The sequence below is a fragment of the Lacerta agilis genome, chromosome 8 (assembly GCF_009819535.1).
Source record: "Lacerta agilis isolate rLacAgi1 chromosome 8, rLacAgi1.pri, whole genome shotgun sequence".
Lineage (NCBI taxonomy): Eukaryota > Metazoa > Chordata > Lepidosauria > Squamata > Lacertidae > Lacerta > Lacerta agilis.
Window position 1 is genome coordinate 37,720,910 of NC_046319.1, and position 17,432 is coordinate 37,738,341.

Consider the following 17,432-nt stretch of genomic DNA (forward strand, 5'->3'; position numbering starts at 1 on the left):
AGAGTTTTGTGGCATCTTCAAGACTAACAGATTTATTGTGGCATCAGCTTTCAGGGAGTAAAGCAGTTGTGGGAAACCTTCCACTTTCCTGATATTACTGAACTCCATCTTCCATCAGCTCCAGGGCAGGAATGATGAGAAAGTTGTGATCCAGCAACATCAGGAGGGGCAAACGTTCCTCAAGCTTGGAGTAGAGCCTTGGGGGGGGGGGGAGACAGATGCATAGTGTTATCATCAATGGGCAAATGCATGCCCATAGAAATCTGCCTGATAATGTACACCCATTGCTTCTGAGCACTTTGAAATACAGTAGCTCTTGCTTTTCTGCTTTGTCCTGCAGGTCACACAGGGCGTCTCCTCCGAGCCCTCTTGGGAACCAGCATCCTTTTCCTCCTTGCCCATTTGGTTTTCCAGATATGTCTGTACACCATCCCCACCTTGGACCAGCTACTGGGGCACAATTGTGAGTACCCTGTTCCCTCTGCTTCTCTTGGGATGTTGCCATCGAGAAAGACCTCTTCCAGCTGACCTGTTTACTGAGCTTTCATCCCGATCTGTTTGCACAAAGCTGGTGGTTAAGCTGTATGATGTTGGCTGTTTATGGAACATTCATTCTGATATGTATGTGGGGATATTATATGATGTCACATCATACCAAATATGTCATACTTTTGCATACCAAATATACATGCATTTTGCTTTGCAGCAGATTAGAAGAACTCTGTTCCTCTGCTTTTCGTTTGCACATTGTATTTGTACCTGGCTGTGCAACAATTCCCCTTATTGTTTTTCTGCTTTCTTTGTTTGCTGTTATCTAAAACTTGTTTTGTAATTTCCCTGTGCCTGAACCTTTTCAGACATAGCGGTAATGCTGTATGCTGTTGTTTTCTTTGTTAAAATCAATACTTTTTTGTTGTTGTTGCAAAGAACTTTATTCCCGTCACAGCCCTCCAGCCTCTCAAGGAAAAATGCCACCCTGCTGCCTGGCTTCTAATGCTTTGACTGGTGGTGACACTTTGGTTTATGAAGCTATTTACAAGTGGTTGTAAAAGAGGAGACCCAGGAAGACCGGGCCTGACCCTGAGCATGGCTGGAATGCGAGGCCTGTGATCCCCTGGCCCTTCTGTTTTTCTTGACATCTTTCTCTGCCAACTGCATGCAGAGTCTGCTGGGGTATGCGTGCCGGGCTGGGGGGATTAGGTGGGGCTGTCTGGCAAGCAGCGTGCGCTCTCTCTCTCTCTCTCTCTCTCTCTCTCTCTCTCTCTCTCTCTCTGCACAATGGAATCGGAGGCATCAAGGAATGTTCCCTGTATGGAAATCCAGTCTGGACAGCTTCTTCTCTCCTTCTCTGGATGGAACAACTTTGCCTGTCAGAACTTAATTTGTCACTTGTGATGCTCAGGAAATGGAACTTCTCTCCCAACAGAAAGTTTTGAAATTGATGGCCTGTTGTGGTTGGGTTGTTTTTTTTTTTTTTTTTTTTTTTGAGGACTCCAATTCTGAGATGAAACATGATGGCTTTTCAGGGTTGATCACAGCTGTTCATTGGTCCCAGAAATGTCTCAATACACTCTGCTCTGCTCTCTTCTGCTGAGATTCTTAAACAGGACAAGTTTTTTCATCTTCTCTGCCTCGTTGGCATCAGGCCTATAAAATAAGTGGCTCCACACAAGCTGAGCCCATTCCCCCAGCCCCAGAATAGGGCTGCTGCTTTCCTGTTCTCCTCTGCTTTTCACCTTCTCATAAGCAGTTCCTTTGGAAGAGCTGCCTCTGAGCTTTCGTAACCCTGCGCTTATTCTGCTGGCGCTGGCCCCCTTTCCTGGCAGGCTTCCCTTCTGGATTCCCCAGACCTGATAAGACGAAAAGCTTAGGTGGTTTCCCCCACAAATAGAACAAGGGGGCTGGGGAAAGGGTGTAGAAAGAGCCCGGGCTGTGTCTGCTGCCTTCCAGACCCTGAACTTGCATGCATCACAGGTTGCAGAGCTGAGCTTCCTTACAACCTTCACAGGTAGCTCAGTTGGTTAGAGTGCGGTGGTGAAAACACCAAGGTTGCAGGTTCAATCACCGTGTGGAGCAGCTGCATATTCCTGCATTGCAGGGAACTAGAAGATCCTCAGGGTCCCTTCCAACTCTACAGTTTTGTGATACTGTATTTTTGGAAGGTGGCCCCATTTAAATTGACGGCACTTTGCTTGTGAGCTACAGAAGCATGCTTAGCTTTGAAGTGATGTTCAAACATCTCATCCTTGAGACTTCTTTGTTTTGGTTCTTAAAACATTTAGCAGAAGAAAAAGAAATAGAGTAGAAAGACAGAGAAAACAGTTTCATTTCTGAAGGAATACAGGTATAACCAAGGCACACTGGATCGTGTTTGTGCAGAAGGAAATCTAGGAAAAGGGAAAACTAGATTACAAGCCACATCTCTGCATACATCTGGCAAGTCACTTCTCCAAAGACCTGAAATATCCAATGATTATACCCGAGCATTTCATTATTATTATTATTATTATTGGTATTATTAATACCCCGTCCATGTGGTGGCTGTGTTTCCCCAGATACTCTGGGCGGCTTCCAACTAGCAGCCTCATATCCGGTGGTGCTTAGGGAGTCTCAGAAACTGGAAAATCAGTAAAGTTTCGAGATCAGTGGTTAAAAATCAGTGCAGTTTTGAAAGGGTTGGTCTGCCATCTTGATTCAGTATGGTGTCCCATTGTATGCAAACGTAGATGGAAACCTGATTCTTGATCTCAAGAACCTTTGTGCAAATTTTAGTTATGATATTCTAATAAATGTCCAAATATATAGCAAGCCAACAACTTTTCCTAAAATAAATAGTAGAGTTTGAGCTGCTCAGCTCATATGCAGTATATGGCAACTTTGTGCAATCCATGGGTGGTGTTCCACACTAGTACTTCTCACAGCAGACCCGCAGTAGATAGGATACAACCCTCTGGTCCATGGGGTCATGAAGAGCTGAACACGACTAAATGACAACAACAAGCCACCTTTCCCAAAAACAAACAAATCAGGAAATGGCTTGTTGATCTTAGTAGTCAGTAATATTCCCTTAATTTAGAAGGGGAGGTCTTTGCATGCAATCATTTCACAGATCTTGATGAACCATTCATCCTGTTTATTCCGGCAGCTATGCATGCAAATGAATGCTTTAAAAACAAATCAGGTCATCAGATATATGATACCTCAGTTTTATACTTTATTGCCTTAAAATCTCAGCCAGCAAACCACCGTATATAGAGATAATTTTAAATGGAAACCTTGAAATCTGTTTTTCAAATCAAAATGTCATATTCTATCAAAACACCCTCCCACAGCTCTCCAAACCTTGTCAGGGCTAATCCCGCCTTCACCAGCCTGGGGGTCCTCCCTCCAGGTGTTTTGGACTACAGCTCGCAACAACTCCAGCCAACTTAGAACCAGCAGATAATCTGAAAGCTGCGTTCTGTGCCAGATACCAAAGTATGTGTTTCTGCAGCATGCTTGCAAGCAAATGAAACGGCCAGAACTTTAAAAAGATGCAGGTGTCACTTTAGGATGATTGGGCAGGGGCCCACGCTCTGTTTCTCCCCACTGGCATCCTTATTTATAATTTTCATCAGATTCCAATGTTTGTTATCCCGTTAAGCTGTTATGAACCGTACCAGCTAACATCCTTCGCAGATGTTCCCTCCCTTATCAGTTATCCTGCTGGCCTGAGAGTCGTGTTCTGAATAATTTCTGTATTATCTTGCTTTCTTTACACAAACATGGTTTAGAGGTGGTACTCCTTTTAAGAGTGAAGCAACATCCAATGTAGCTTTCAGCCCTCTGTGAACTTCATCCACCAGAGATGGTCTTTTACGTGCCATTGCTTGTTTCTGGCATCTCAAAGGAAGTTAGGAGCTTCTGATCTTTCAGTTCATTCCAACCCCTGATTCACCTCTTGAACATGGAGACGAACCGGCAATTGATTTCCACTCAGGCCGTGAAGATAGAAATAGAATCCTCAAATTATTTTAATTATTGGCTGGCACTTGCTTGTATATGGGGCTGCCCATGAAGATGACTCGGAAACTTTATTTGGTCCAAAGCACAGCAGACAGATTTCTGGCTGAGATTTTGTTTAGATCTCATATAGCCCCTGTTTTGAAGCAGCTGTACTAGTTGCCTGTTCTTTTTGGGGATCTCATTAAAGGTGCTCATGCTAGTGTTGAAATCCCTAAATGACGTAGGCCCCAAATATCTGAAACACCACCACCTTCGCTGCAGATCATCTCAGATGCTGAGATCAACAAAGGGGCCCCCTTCTTAGTAGTTTCTTTGCTGTCAGCAGCTTGGGAGTGGTGGTAGCCTGGAAGCGGGTCTTCTCTGTGGCAGCCCCTACAGAGGGTGCATCTGACATTTTCATTGTATAGCTTCTGGCAAATGCTGAAGAAGCACCTCTTTACCCTGGCCTTTGACGCTTGAAGTGCATATTTTTAGGACCCACCTTATTTTGGGTGATTGTAAGTTGTTTTAAACTCTTTTTAATATTGTGCTTTAATTGTTGTAACCTGCCTTGTGACCTTTGGGTGAAGTACAGGATGATGATGGTGGTGGTGGTGGTGGCAGCTAATGGACTCTATTTTCCCTCTCTTTTCAGGCAGCACATGGGAAACTCTTGCACAGCACATTGGAGTCACCAGGTAAGGGTACAGAGAAGAAAGGTGAGGGTAGATCCTTTTAGAGCTGCATCCCTTGGGCCTCCCACTGCAGCATGCCCATTGGGAAGATGCGTGGGCAGAGAGACTGAGTGTTGAACTGAACTGAAACCTGTGTTTTTAGGCAGCTGGGAATTCATGGGGAAGAGGGCATGGAGGCTCAGTGTTCTGTTCTAGCCCTTAGGTAGCCAATGTGTTGCTGGACTGCAGCTCCCATCATGCCTCACTACCGGTCATGCTGGCTGGGGCTGGTGGGAGTTGGAGTTGCACAACATCTGGAGGGCCACGGGTTCCCCGTCTCTGATTTTGGGGCTTGGAAAGCAGGTGCTGCTGCCAGCTTTCAGGTGAGCCTTGTTTGCTTTTGCACCATGTATTGCTAGCCGGTGCCACAGACCAAAGCCTGGCCCAGCTGTGGCATATAACACAGCCTCAGCACTTTCAGGATTTACCACTCCTCTTTTAACTTCCAGGCTGGACTTGAACGATATCCCCAACTCGGTGCGCTTGGTGGCCCCCGACCTCGGGATTCTGCTGGCCTCTGCCATCTGCCTTGGCGTTTGCAGCCGCCTGGAGCCAGCGAGTCACCCATCAGAATCCTGCCCTGAACAGGTGAGAGAGAGAGAGAGAGACTGCTAACCCTTGCAGGAGGTGCCTCATCATACCTGTTACAGCACAACACATTGCAGTAGGGCAGATACAAATGTGGAGAGTGCTGTTGCACTCATGTCCTGTTTGTGCGTTTCCCATCAGGGCAACCGGTTGGCCAATGTGAGAAAAAGGATGCTGAGCTAGGTGGGTCTTTGGCCTGATGTCCGAGCTGTTTTCCCTTTGCTCCACATATTTCCAAGGGAGAAACCTGCTGTTTAGCGATAGATCAGAACAGATGGCAGTCCGGGGCAAATCCAAATTGCTGTTTGCTTTGATTGAGCGCTAAAGAGTGGCTTTCCTTGGGGAAGCAGTGAGACGAGAGCAAGTGTGGATAAGCCCTAAGTGTGCTTTTGCTCTTCTGTCTGCTTCTCCTTTCCCTGCTTTGGGATAGCACGACCACCTCAAAACATTTTGCTAATGGAGGTGAAGGACGAGCTGGTGCTGCCACCTTCCACACTGGCTGATGGGGAGCAGGACAGGCTGTGTGGCAGACACTGCCCCCAAGCGCCTTGCCTTCACTGGCCACCTCGCTCTCCCTAATGGTAGGACCAGCTCCCGGTGGGATACAGTGCTCATTTTCTTTCTCTACATTCAGTCTTGCTAGGTTTTACTCAAGAGTAGACCCAACGAATTTAATGAATCCAACCTGCTCTTGTTCATTGCTTTCAACAAGCCTTCTGTAAGTGAAACTTAATTGACCGCCACTCTTGTGTTCCAATGATTCTGTGACTAGATAGACCTCTTGGCTCTTCCTTGTGTTCTCATTAGCATCATCCTGCTCTTGCCAGGATTCTTCACGCCTCCTCCCCCCCCCCCCCCCCCGCCACCATTAGCTCTGGAGGAGTGCAGGAGGGAGAGAGAGAGACTTTCCTGGCACCTCAAACTGTGACTCACCCACCTCCAGGGCAGGTTTCCCACATCTGCCCCAGTGGATGAGTGACTTTTGCCGTTCCCAAGTTGCCATAGAGACTCCCTAACAAAACATCAGGACTCAACAGAGGCCTTTCTATACAGGGCTGCTGTGAGATCTCCGAGGATAAGATTCAGCGGGGGGGGGGCAGCAAGTTGCCACCTGCCTGCTGGCACTTATTGCTGCTTGGCACCCAATTAGTTCAGGGCCAGCCTCAGGAGTGTCCCCGTGCCTTGCCCAGGGCTGAGACAGGCATGGCAAGGAAAGGGTGCACGTATGTGTCTTTTTGTGTCATAATCTGATGGGCAGTAGAGCTGGAAAAGAGAAATCCGTGGTATAAAGTTTTCCTAGTGATTGTTAAGTGAAAGGCTTCTCCCCATTTTTATTTTTATTTTTATTTTGCTGATGTAACGGTCTCTCCAGAGAAGGGACTCACATCAGGAAAGTGGGGGGAAAGATGGGGCTAAGCAAAGTTGGGAAAGCAATAAAACTCCAAGCACATTTGGAAAGCTAAGTGGGGTTTGGTATGGTTTCAAACTGGATGGGGGAACCACATGCTGAGATGCAGGAGGTCGATGGCTCTCAGAGTCCCTTCCAACGCTATGATTCTGTGATTCTAAGAGCTCTTCACATGAATGGGAGAGTAGAAGAATGGGTGCAAAACTGGAGTGGGGTGCCTTTTTTCAACCGTAGGGCTGCACTCCTTTATGGGCAACTTTCTGGGATCAGAGGCAAACAGTGGGTGAAGCAATGGACATAAAGGTAACCTTTGTACAGTAGGCCCTCTCTGGCTTCTGTTTGGAGAAGCAACCATCATTATAGGAGTTCAGGGACATATTCCAGCCAGGCAAAATCACTCAGTGAGGAGTATGACCTGGGAAAAGGAGGCATGACTGGAAAGAGGTGGGGCATGGCAAGATCCTGGAGGACCAGGAAGGGAGTTTTGGAGGGCTCCATATGGTCCCTGGGCTTGAGTTTCTCCCACCCCTGGTGTAAAGGAAGATGAGGCAGGAAGTGGAATTGGGAGGAGAGAGAGAGAGAGAGAGAGAGAAGGTGCCTCCACACAGCACTTTTTCATGGACTTAGCACTGCTCACGCTTCCAAATTTTTAATAGCATCCACATTATGTAACCCTCATCAAAATGCCATGCCATATCTCTAACCCCCCCGTCCAGATTTTCCATTTCTGTGTTAGCTCATTTTTTGTGTGTGTTATACTTACTGGGTTTTTCACAGAAATGGAAAATCCAGATTAAATGGGAAGATAATATGAGGTGGCATTTTGGTGGGGACGGTGCAGTGTGGATGCTGCTCAAAGCAATCTTGTGTGGGTGGCGCCAAGTCCCCAATAAGCTGCCACGTGGAGGTGCCTGTGACCTCGCTTGTTGTTCTTCATCCCTCAAAATGGCAAGGGGAAATATGACCATCCATTCCTCCTCCTTCCGTCCCCAGCATGAAGTTGACACATTGAATGCAAAGTAAGACTCCTGTGTTTAAAACATTTTAATGTATTTGTTTGTGGAAATTTACGGACCTCTCTAGTACAGAAGTTTTGGAGCAGTGTACAACATGTTTAAAGACACATTACTGTATATAAAAACCTCGCTCTATCTATCTGTCTATCAAATAAAAATCAAACCTTTCCAGACCAAAAAATTGAATACCAGGCTGCATTGCTAATCCCCAAAGGCTTGCTTTAAAATAAACTTTTTAAACACCTGCAAACTGTTGGTGCATGTCACACATCTATATTGATTTCATCTTCCATTTTTATTTATTTAAGGCATTTATATTCCACTTCTCCTCCAAGTAGCTCAAGGTGGTGTACATGGTTCTCTTGCTCCCCCTTTAATCCTCTCAACAACCCTGTGAGGTAGGCTGGGCTGAGAGACTGTGACTGGCCCAAGGTCACCCAGTGACTTTCACGGCTGAGCAGGGATTTGAACCCTGGTCTCCTAAGGTCCTGGTCCAACACATTTACCACTACACCACATTGGCTCTCTCCAGAGTGTCGGTGCCACTAAACATTCTCTATGTAGTAACTGTCAAGCAGACCTTTGGAATAGCTGGCACCACCAGGAGGACCTCTGGAATGAGAGAGCACCCTTAGCACTCCCAGAGGCCAGAGCAGGGTATTTTTTATTAAGCAAAGACAAGCAAACAGAGTGGTGATTTGGGAGAGGGAAAAGGGCTGGGCTATTGTTTTCAGCAAGTTCCTCTTTTTCTTTGCCAAGGAATACATGAAGGTAATTAACACACAGGAGTCTGCTCTGAGCATGTGCAGAGAGCATTCCCTCCACTATATCGTACACACTTGGGTTCGGCGAAGACACAGCTTGCGGCTAATCTTGGCTTCTAACCCTTTGCACCCATCAGGAACAGTCTTGGGGTCCCCAAGTCTTCCCCCTGCCATAGGGCTCATTGCTTCCTGGTATGGGGAGGGCATTCCCCCTCCCCCTTCCTATCGCTCCTCCTTTTCCCTCTCTGCCTCTCCCTGCTCCTAGTTTTAGCAAATGCCGAGCTAAAGCTGGAAACTCTGAGGTCAGGCTGCCTTGTGCAGGGCCCTTTCCACTGGACTCTCCAAGGGGGAGGGGGGAATTCTCTGCTTTGTACATTTTCGGCGCAATTGATCTGGGCCGGACTTGGAGCCCGTGGCCGAAGTGCGTCCAGCAACGGAGGAGGTGGGGCCAAATACCTTTTCTGTGAAAGCCACATTAGGCTGGAAAATCGCTCGGGCGTCGTCAGGAACCCAGGCTGGGCAGCCAAGAAAAACAGGCCTTTTACGGAATGCGCTTTCCAAAGCGGCTAATGAAACAAACAAGGCCAGGTGGTGGGTCAGGGGGCAGGCGGCAGGCTTGGTGGGTGGGGGGGGAAGCCTGGCTCCAGCAGAGAGCTCTGGATGCTCTGCGTGTCTCTTGGGAGCCGCTTGGGCTGCCAAAGGCATCCATAGCAGGGCTGGGAGGGACGCACAAACACCATTGCCCCGTCATTACAAGGCTCATGAAACTGAGAGACGGGTCAACTGCTGCCGGCCCCCGGTGGCTTTACTTGTTGGTTTACAAATAGATAGATCGCACCTTTCTGTCAATGGTTCTCAAAGCAGCTTGTAGCAAAAGTTAAAAATAGCCAGTCCGTTTAAAGTAGCAACAGCATAAGGATAGCCAACTGGGGTGGGGTACACACCAAATAAGCACAGCCCCAAATGACTAAAATGCAATCCTATTCGTTTGTTTGTTTTTATTTCTGCATTTATAGATCACTTCCGATGAAGCAATTTAACCATTAAAAAAATCATATGTAACAGCAATTAAGATAATTTCATATCCAAAACAATTCTATGCATAATCTGTCTGTTCAACAATGGAACGGACTCCCTCAGAAGGTGGTGGAGGCTCATTTCCTGGAGGTTTTTAAACAGAGATTGGATGGCCACCTGTTAAGGATTCTTTAGCTGGGATTCCTGCAGTGCAGGGGCTCTGGCTAGATGACCCTTAGGGTCCCTTCCAGTTCTACAGTTCTATGATTCTACGCTGATGTGGAAGGGTCACTGGAATTTGGTGGGTCTTCCTTCTGGGTAGACCTGCACATGGTTGTGCTGCCACCCAGTTAAATTTAGCACAGGGGATTTCTTAAGAAGCCACGCTCTGGCTGCTGATCAGAAGGCAAGGAGGGAAGCAGGCTTACAGACCACTTGAGGGAGGACCTTCCACATTCCCGCGGCCTCTCCATCCAGTCCCTGGTGGCTGTTGCGGGTTATAACAGGGAGATCAAGTGTCAATTTGTCCTGACCTTGTTCTTAGGGGAATGTAAGCGATCCCTCTAAGCAGGTTTGTTTTCCCTGTGCTAGGCAGAGATGGGTCGGGGTATCTAATTCCCAGGCCTTAGCTATGCTTCAGCTGCCTCTACAACCATTGCTCAGTGTGGGGCTGGTCCTGTTTCCGCTCTCTGCCCTTGCACCCTTCCAATAAATTACTTTTCTGTTTTAGAGAGATCCGTGGCTTTGCATGGCAGGATACATTACTGGTGTAATATTTTGACATATAATCTCATGAACATAAACAAGCCTGTACAGTGATACCTTGGGTTACATACACTTCAGGTTACATATGCTTCAGGTTACAGACTCCGCTAACCCAGAAATAACGCTTCAGGTTAAGAACTTTGCTTCAGGATAAGAACAGAAATCGTGCTCTGGCGGCGCGGTGGCAGCGGGAGGTCCCATTAGCTAAAGTGGTGCTTCGGGTTAAGAACAGTTTCAGGTTAAGAACGGACCTCTGCCAGAGGTACCAATGTATATAAGACTGTCCTGTTAAAAGCCTGAGGAGAGCCCTGCTGGATCAGGCCCAACCTAGTCTAGTACCCTGCTCCCACAGTTTCTGACCAGTTGCCTTTGGGAACCCCACAATCAGCACCTGAGTGGAAGAGCACTCTTCTCTCTCCCCATTTGTGATAGCCAGCAAGTGGCATTCCAGGACATATATCACCTCTGAGAAATCATGCAGTTACATTTTATTTCAGAGTGCATTCTCTCCCCCCCCCCCCCAAGTGTATGTTCAGTTGATTTTGTGCTTCTGCCGCTGCATTGTGCAGAGACAAAAACTGGCCTTCTGTTGATGCTATTGCTGAATTCTAAGCAGTTTTGCGTGTGTGTTCTAAATACCAAGTTATCTGCAGCTCTGGCCCTACTCCATAAAGATCAAGGGTTTAATTTCTCAGTGACTCAACAAGCTTGTCCATCAGTAATGGTTCCCACGCTGCAGCTTTCTGGGTGTGGGTGTTTGTTTCCTCTTCCGGAATTCCACTACTGTACATTTTGCTGCTACCAGTAAGCAACTTAGGGGCCTTTCCAGACTGGTGGGATTTTTTTGCCGGTGCATTCTGCAGCATGTCACTTGCCGGCACAATAATAATAATGCAATTGTGGTGGATTTGTACCAGACCATCCACACATCGTTCCACTTTATTAGTTCTGTGATGCTTCCCCCATGTTACCACATTGTTGCTATGTGGGGGGGACACGCTCCTATGCTATGGCGTAACAAAAGCAGGACAAACAATAAACAAACCCCAGAACATCTGCAGTATGAAAAGTTATAGGAGTTCAGCAGTAAGTTACGGGGGATTCCTGCCCTGAAATTGTTGAAGGTGCAAAAAAAGCATTGAAAGAGGGATTGCATATAACCATGCTGATACCCACAAATCACAATGTATGCACAATAAAACAGATGTCTGGAGAGACCCCAAGACACCCCCCCAGTGCAATCTTCAGAGCAATGCAGCTCTAAAGAAACTGCTTTGGGCTCTTCTGCCTGTACTGCAGAGGCGTGAGGGCCACATTAACCCTTTGCCAGTCCACATGCCAGCAGTCAGTTTGGCCAGAAGTGAGTGTGGCCAGTCTCCTGCTCAAGTGATCTGTGCAAATCAGTTGCTGTCCCATCCCTGCTCATCAGATTATCAAAGACCATACAGGAAGCGATTTGCTTCCCCACCTGGACACTGGGCTGAGGGGGGGGCAGATTTAAACCTCACTCTCTCCCCGCAACCCCATATCTGCTTAAAAAATTACATTTTTGTTGGCACCACTAACTGGAGGAGCAGTAAGCTTTGTGTAGGGGACTGTGTCAGGCTAGTGGCTGGTGAGCTATCCTTGGTGTTGTGGCATCTGGTTTGTAATCACATGTTTCTTTCCCCCTTCAGGAAGAAGCAGCTGTGGATGGAGATGAGTCAAAGCCTGGAGGAGCAGCCCATGCACCGGCTGAGGCCTCCCCAAGGCAGCAAGCGCGGCTGGCTGCCCGGCTCCGGGTAACTGCTCACTCGCTCTTGATGGCCGTCGGGAAAATCCTGGCTATTGTGCTGCTAGCACTGGCAGGTAGGAGCAGAACGGGACTCACCCACATTTAGGGATTTGGGGTGGAGGGAGAGGAATTTGATCTCAGTTTGTGTTTAAAGGCTAATCTACCTGATTTGCGCTTTCTGAAACAATGTAGAAGCCAAAACACAGCTGTCCTTCGACATTTGCACTTCTGTGAATTTTCTTGAAAAATTAGAATATCGTGGAAAAGTCCATTTATGTAAGCAATTGTTTTCATTAGCTACTGGAGTTTAATATATGAGATAGACTCATGACATGCAAAGCGAGATATGTCAAGCCTTTGCTTGTTATAACTGTGATGATTATGGCGCACAGCTGATAAAAACCCAGAAGTTGAAATTGTTAATTTGGGGTTCTCATCAGCTGTATGCCATAATCATCACAATTATAACAAATAAAGGCTTGACATATCTCGCTTTGCATGTCATGAGTCTATCCCATATATTAGTTTCACCTTTTAAGTTGAATTACTGAAAGAAATGAACCTTTCCACGATATTCTAATTTTTCGAGTTTCACCTGTACAGTCAAACATCGGATCCCGAATGCCGAAAACCCGGAAGTTAATGCTCTGGTTTTCAAATGTTTTTTGGGAGCCGAATGTCTGACAGGGCTTATGCTTGAGTGCAGGAAGCTCCTGCAGCCAATCAGAAGCCACGCCACGGTTATTGAACATTTTGGAAGCCGAACTGGCTTCTGGAACAGACTGCATTCGACAACCGAGGTTTGACTGTAACACATATGAAAAATCATATGCTAAGGTAACGCCTAAAAAAAAGCATTCATATATAATCATAACCTTGCTTAACATTGTTGGGTGACTTCCCCCGGTCCTCCCCCCCAAATATATGTTATATGTTAATCTTTTGTATTTTTCTTTTTATTTGAGAATTGTCTAAAATGTTTGGTAATGAAATTCAGATGGGGGGACTGGGGGAAGTCACCCAACAATGTTAAGCAAAGTTATGATTATATAAGAAATATTTGTGTTTTGTTTGTTTTTATGTTTGTATGTTTCTTTTTTTCTTAAAAAATGAATAAAAAATATTTTTTTAAAAAAGCATTCAAAGGTTCCTATATTTGGGGAAATACCTGTATATAAGTATAAGACTACTTTTTAATTCAGGAAAATCTTCTCAAAAGTCGGGGGTCGTCTTATACGCCGGGTGGAGAATCTGCAGTCGAGTATATCTCAAACACTATATTTTAACTGGGAAAGTTGGGGGTCGTCTTATACGCCCAGTCGTCTTATATGCCGGAAAATACGGTACTAAGGGAAATAAGCTTTGCAAAAATATTAATTTGAGGCAAAATTTCATGAAGTGCGTATATTAGGAGAAACTTGCACTGAAACGCTGATGGGTTTTCCTAAGGACTTTTTGCATTTTGCAGCCAGGAAAGACTCCAAAGGGGATTGAGAAGCTTTTCTCCTCTGTGCAAACTTTGTACCCCCTCCCAAAAAAGGTGCAGTCAAACCTCTGTTCCCAGATGCCTCCGTTATCATATGTTTCAGCTCCTGAACACCAAAAACCCGGAAGTAAATCTGGTTTTCGAACGATTTTTGGAAGCTGAATGTGCTATGCAGCTTCCGTTTTGAGTTTCCCTATTGTATTGAGGCTTCCGCTTTCAGTTTTCAGTTGTCATACGTTTCAGAAGTCTAACGTTCTTCTGGAACGGATTATGTTCGACAACCGAGGTTTGACAGTATATGGAGAAATGGAAGGTGACATGCCTCTGTTTCTGTGGGAAATAGCCCTGCTCAACACTGGAATGCAGAGCTCACCCCCTCAGCCCCAAAGCAGTTCCTTGCAACCCGCTGTATGCCAATAATCTTTGCTGCCTCCTTGTCTGCATCCTAGGGATCACCTTGCCCTCCGCTTTCTCCAGTGTGTACTACCTGCTCTTTGTCGGCCTCTGCACCTGGTGGGCCTGCCACTTCCCCGTCAGCCGCCTGGCTTTCAACACCTTGTGTGTCATGGTGGACGTCTTTGCTGGAGGCCACCTCATCTGCCTCTATGGCTATCAGACCCCCTTCATCCAGAGCGTCCTTCCACCCACTGGCCTCTGGGCACGGTAAGTGGGCGATAGTTGTGAATGGCCCGAGGGAGGTGGAGAGTAGGATGCCAGGATTGTGTCAGCGATGCTCAGCTAGTAGAGCTCTGTGTGGTTTGCAGTGAATCAAGTGGTTTTGAGTCCCAATTGTCTAACAACGTCAACTAAAAATCCCACCCCACCCCTCAGAAAATCAGGTTGCTGGAAGAGAACATACTTGTATGATATCTGGTGTACAGTAGGCAACATGGCAGAGGGGTGGCCATCTCAATTAAGCCTGTGTGTGGGGTTCCCCAATCTTGATGCAGTGAATGGGCAGGTGGAAGAGCCTAGCAGGCTCAAGGCAGGTGCCGGGTGGCTTGGCTCTTCCTCTTAACTAAAGCACGAAGATCTCCCATTGCTAGGCAAGTTCGGTGCAAGTTTCACTCTGGGGTGTCCATCCACTTTCACACTCTACCCCTTCCAACCTGAGGCAGGAAGGGAGCCACCAGGATCGCCTGGGAGAATCCAGTCCATTCAGTTTCTTTTCTCTCTTTCCAAACATTTTGAAAGTTGAGGAGCCAGACCAAAGTGGAATTGGAACAACCTGGAGACCTGTTTGCAGTCTCCTTTGAACCAGCTTCCCAGAAGCCATTATTGTTGATCTCAGGGGCCCACGGTGCTTTGGGATTAACCACATAGAGCTCAACAGATTGAGAAGGACTCTTAGCCACACCTCTGCAACCAGAGAAAAGGCCTCCTTCTCTTTGAAAGGCAGGATCAAAGCTTTCACCTCGGTCACTTTGAACCTCCTGAGCCCTGGCATCTCTGTTAAGATGGGCTGCAGGTGTCTGCTGCCCTTTCTATACTCCTTGCCAGGTTTCCCGTGGGAAAGTCCTTTTTGCTGGCCAGTCTGGGGCAGTTTCCCATCTCAATTCTTTGCAACCTTACCTGTGGCTTTTGTGGTTCATTGCCAGCAAACAATTCATTTGAGAAAGCGAATGCTTGTGAAAACATAGCAAAGAAACATTCACTGCACAGCTATTTGTCACAGCCTTATGAAATCTAGAAACCTTGCAAGTCCTTTAGATCCTAGGAGAAAGCATGGTTTGGAAGAAGTCATGGTTACCTAGCATGCTTTGTGGGTGGGCAGTATCTGTCACTAGCCCCGGGGCAGGGAGACGACTTAGTTTCCCACCTTGATTTTTGAGCCTTAGGTTGACCATAGCTCAGGGTCATAGCTCCTGCTTTGCATACAGCAGATCCCAGGTTCGGTCCCTGACACCTGCAGTTAAAACAGGGACGGGGCAACATTGGTGCCTCACCCCCAGATCTTGTTGGACTCCAGCTCCTGCCAGCTCCAACCGGAGGTCACAGATGGTGGGAGCTGGTATCCAAAAACAGATGGAGGACAGAAGAAGAAGAAGAAGAAGAAGAAGAAGAAGAAGAAGAAGAAGAAGAAGAAGAAGAGGAGGAGGAGGAGGAGTTTGGATTTGATATCCCGCTTTTCACTACCCAAAGGAGTCTCAAAGCGGCTAACATTCTCCTTTCCCTTCCTCCCCCACAACAAACACTCTGTGAGGTGAGTGAGGCTGAGAGACTTCAGAGAAGTGTGACTAGCCCAAGGTCACACAGCAGCTGCATGTGGAGGAGTGGAGACGCGAACCCAGTTCCCCAGATAACGAGTCTACCGCTCTTAACCACTACACCACACTGTAGGTTCCTCATCTCTGGGTTAAAAGCATTGAACAGGTAGCAGGTGGTAGAGACCCTTTTCTCCCTGAGAACCTGGAGTGCTGCTACTAGTCAGAGTGGGCACTGTTGAACTGGTATGCCAGCTTCCCATGTATCATAAGAACATAAGAAGAGTCTGCTGGATCAGGCCATTGCCCATCTAGTTCAGCACCCTGATATCACAGTGACCAGCCAGGTGTGTGTGGGAAACCAGCAAGCGGAACATGAGCACAAGAGGGCACTCTCCCCTCCTCTGGCTTCCAGCAACTGAAATTAATAGCTGAGTGAGTGAGGCTTGGGATCTCCAGCATCCATGTGAGCATCAAAATACCAAAGTTTTCTCCTGCTGGCACTACCAACTAGTGATACTGCCTTCCCCCATATATATCCACATTGTTCTACGGAACTGGCAGCGTTACAGCTTTGGACCCCTCTGACCAGTGACACCAGGCAGACACCTTCCCTGAACTCCTTCCGGCGCCTGCTAAAAGCATTTTTGTTTAGACAAGGCTATCCAGACATGCAGAATGTTGACATGTGTTTTAATCTGTTTTAAATCTATCACTGTTTTTAATTGTTTATTAATGTTCTAGTTAGTTGCTTTTAACTGTTTTTTTAATCAATAATTTTATTGTTTCATTCTTTCCGTAAACTGCTTTGAGATTTTCTTTACAATCAAGGGGTGTATGAATTTTATGAAACAAATAAAACAAAATAAACAAACGAGTGCCACCAGCTGGGGCGGAATTTCCTTGCGAATTTAGCTGGGGTGATTCTGGAGCTGCTTTTGGAGTCAGTCACTAGAGGGGGGGGGGTTGGGGGGAAGCCAGCCTAACACCTGGGGTGTTGCGGAGCCTTGCCACTGCTTTCATCCTCCGTTCCCCTGTAGGTTGTTTGGCTTGAAAGCCATCGTCCTCCATGTGGGCTGTAGCAAGCCCAATGCGCTGCTCCTGAACGTCAGTCTCCCCTGGCCTGTCTATGTCAACCCGGGGATCCTCCTGCTGCTGTATTATGTCCTGGCCACCCTGGTGAAGCTCCGCAGGTCACACTCCTATGCACAGGTGAGCCTTGCTGGACTGGTGTTGCTGCCTTTGACTCTGCCTGTCTGGACACTCTCCACGCTGTTAGGGATGGGGGAGAAATTTGTTTGGCTCAGCTGCCCGACTTGCTTGCAACAGACCCAGTGCAGAAGAAAGTAAGTTCCAGTGGCATTCTTGGATAGTGTTTCATTAGTCACAAAAAGGGAGAGGTGGAAATAGGGGCATTTGTTTATGTGCAGTACAGCACTCGTTAAGAGCTATGACCTGGATCTTTCACATTCAGATCTCCAACTTGGCCTTAACCCTCCCAGACGGCATTAAAGAAGGTGCTGTCTCTAAGCCTCAGTCCTCACCAGCTATAACTTGGGGAGTCCTACCTTTCTCAGTGGCAGAACACCTGCTTTGCATGCCAAAGATCCTAGGTTTGATCTCCAGCATCTCCAGGAAGGGCACAGAGAGGCATCAGCCTGGAAGCACTGGAGAGCTGCTACCAGTCTGGGC

At 47.1% G+C, this 17,432-nt stretch overlaps 1 protein-coding gene across 1 annotated transcript in view; it reads left to right on the plus strand.

The window, feature by feature from the left end:
- Positions 1 to 17,432, plus strand: part of PIEZO1 (piezo type mechanosensitive ion channel component 1) — a 112,663-nt gene that overhangs the window by 53,827 nt on the left and 41,404 nt on the right. The window contains exons 3-8 of the mRNA XM_033156988.1: positions 341 to 463; positions 4,640 to 4,682; positions 5,168 to 5,306; positions 11,953 to 12,124; positions 13,986 to 14,199; positions 16,781 to 16,952. Of these exons, the coding sequence (XP_033012879.1) occupies positions 341 to 463; positions 4,640 to 4,682; positions 5,168 to 5,306; positions 11,953 to 12,124; positions 13,986 to 14,199; positions 16,781 to 16,952 (863 nt within the window). The remainder of the gene's footprint in view (positions 1 to 340; positions 464 to 4,639; positions 4,683 to 5,167; positions 5,307 to 11,952; positions 12,125 to 13,985; positions 14,200 to 16,780; positions 16,953 to 17,432) is intronic.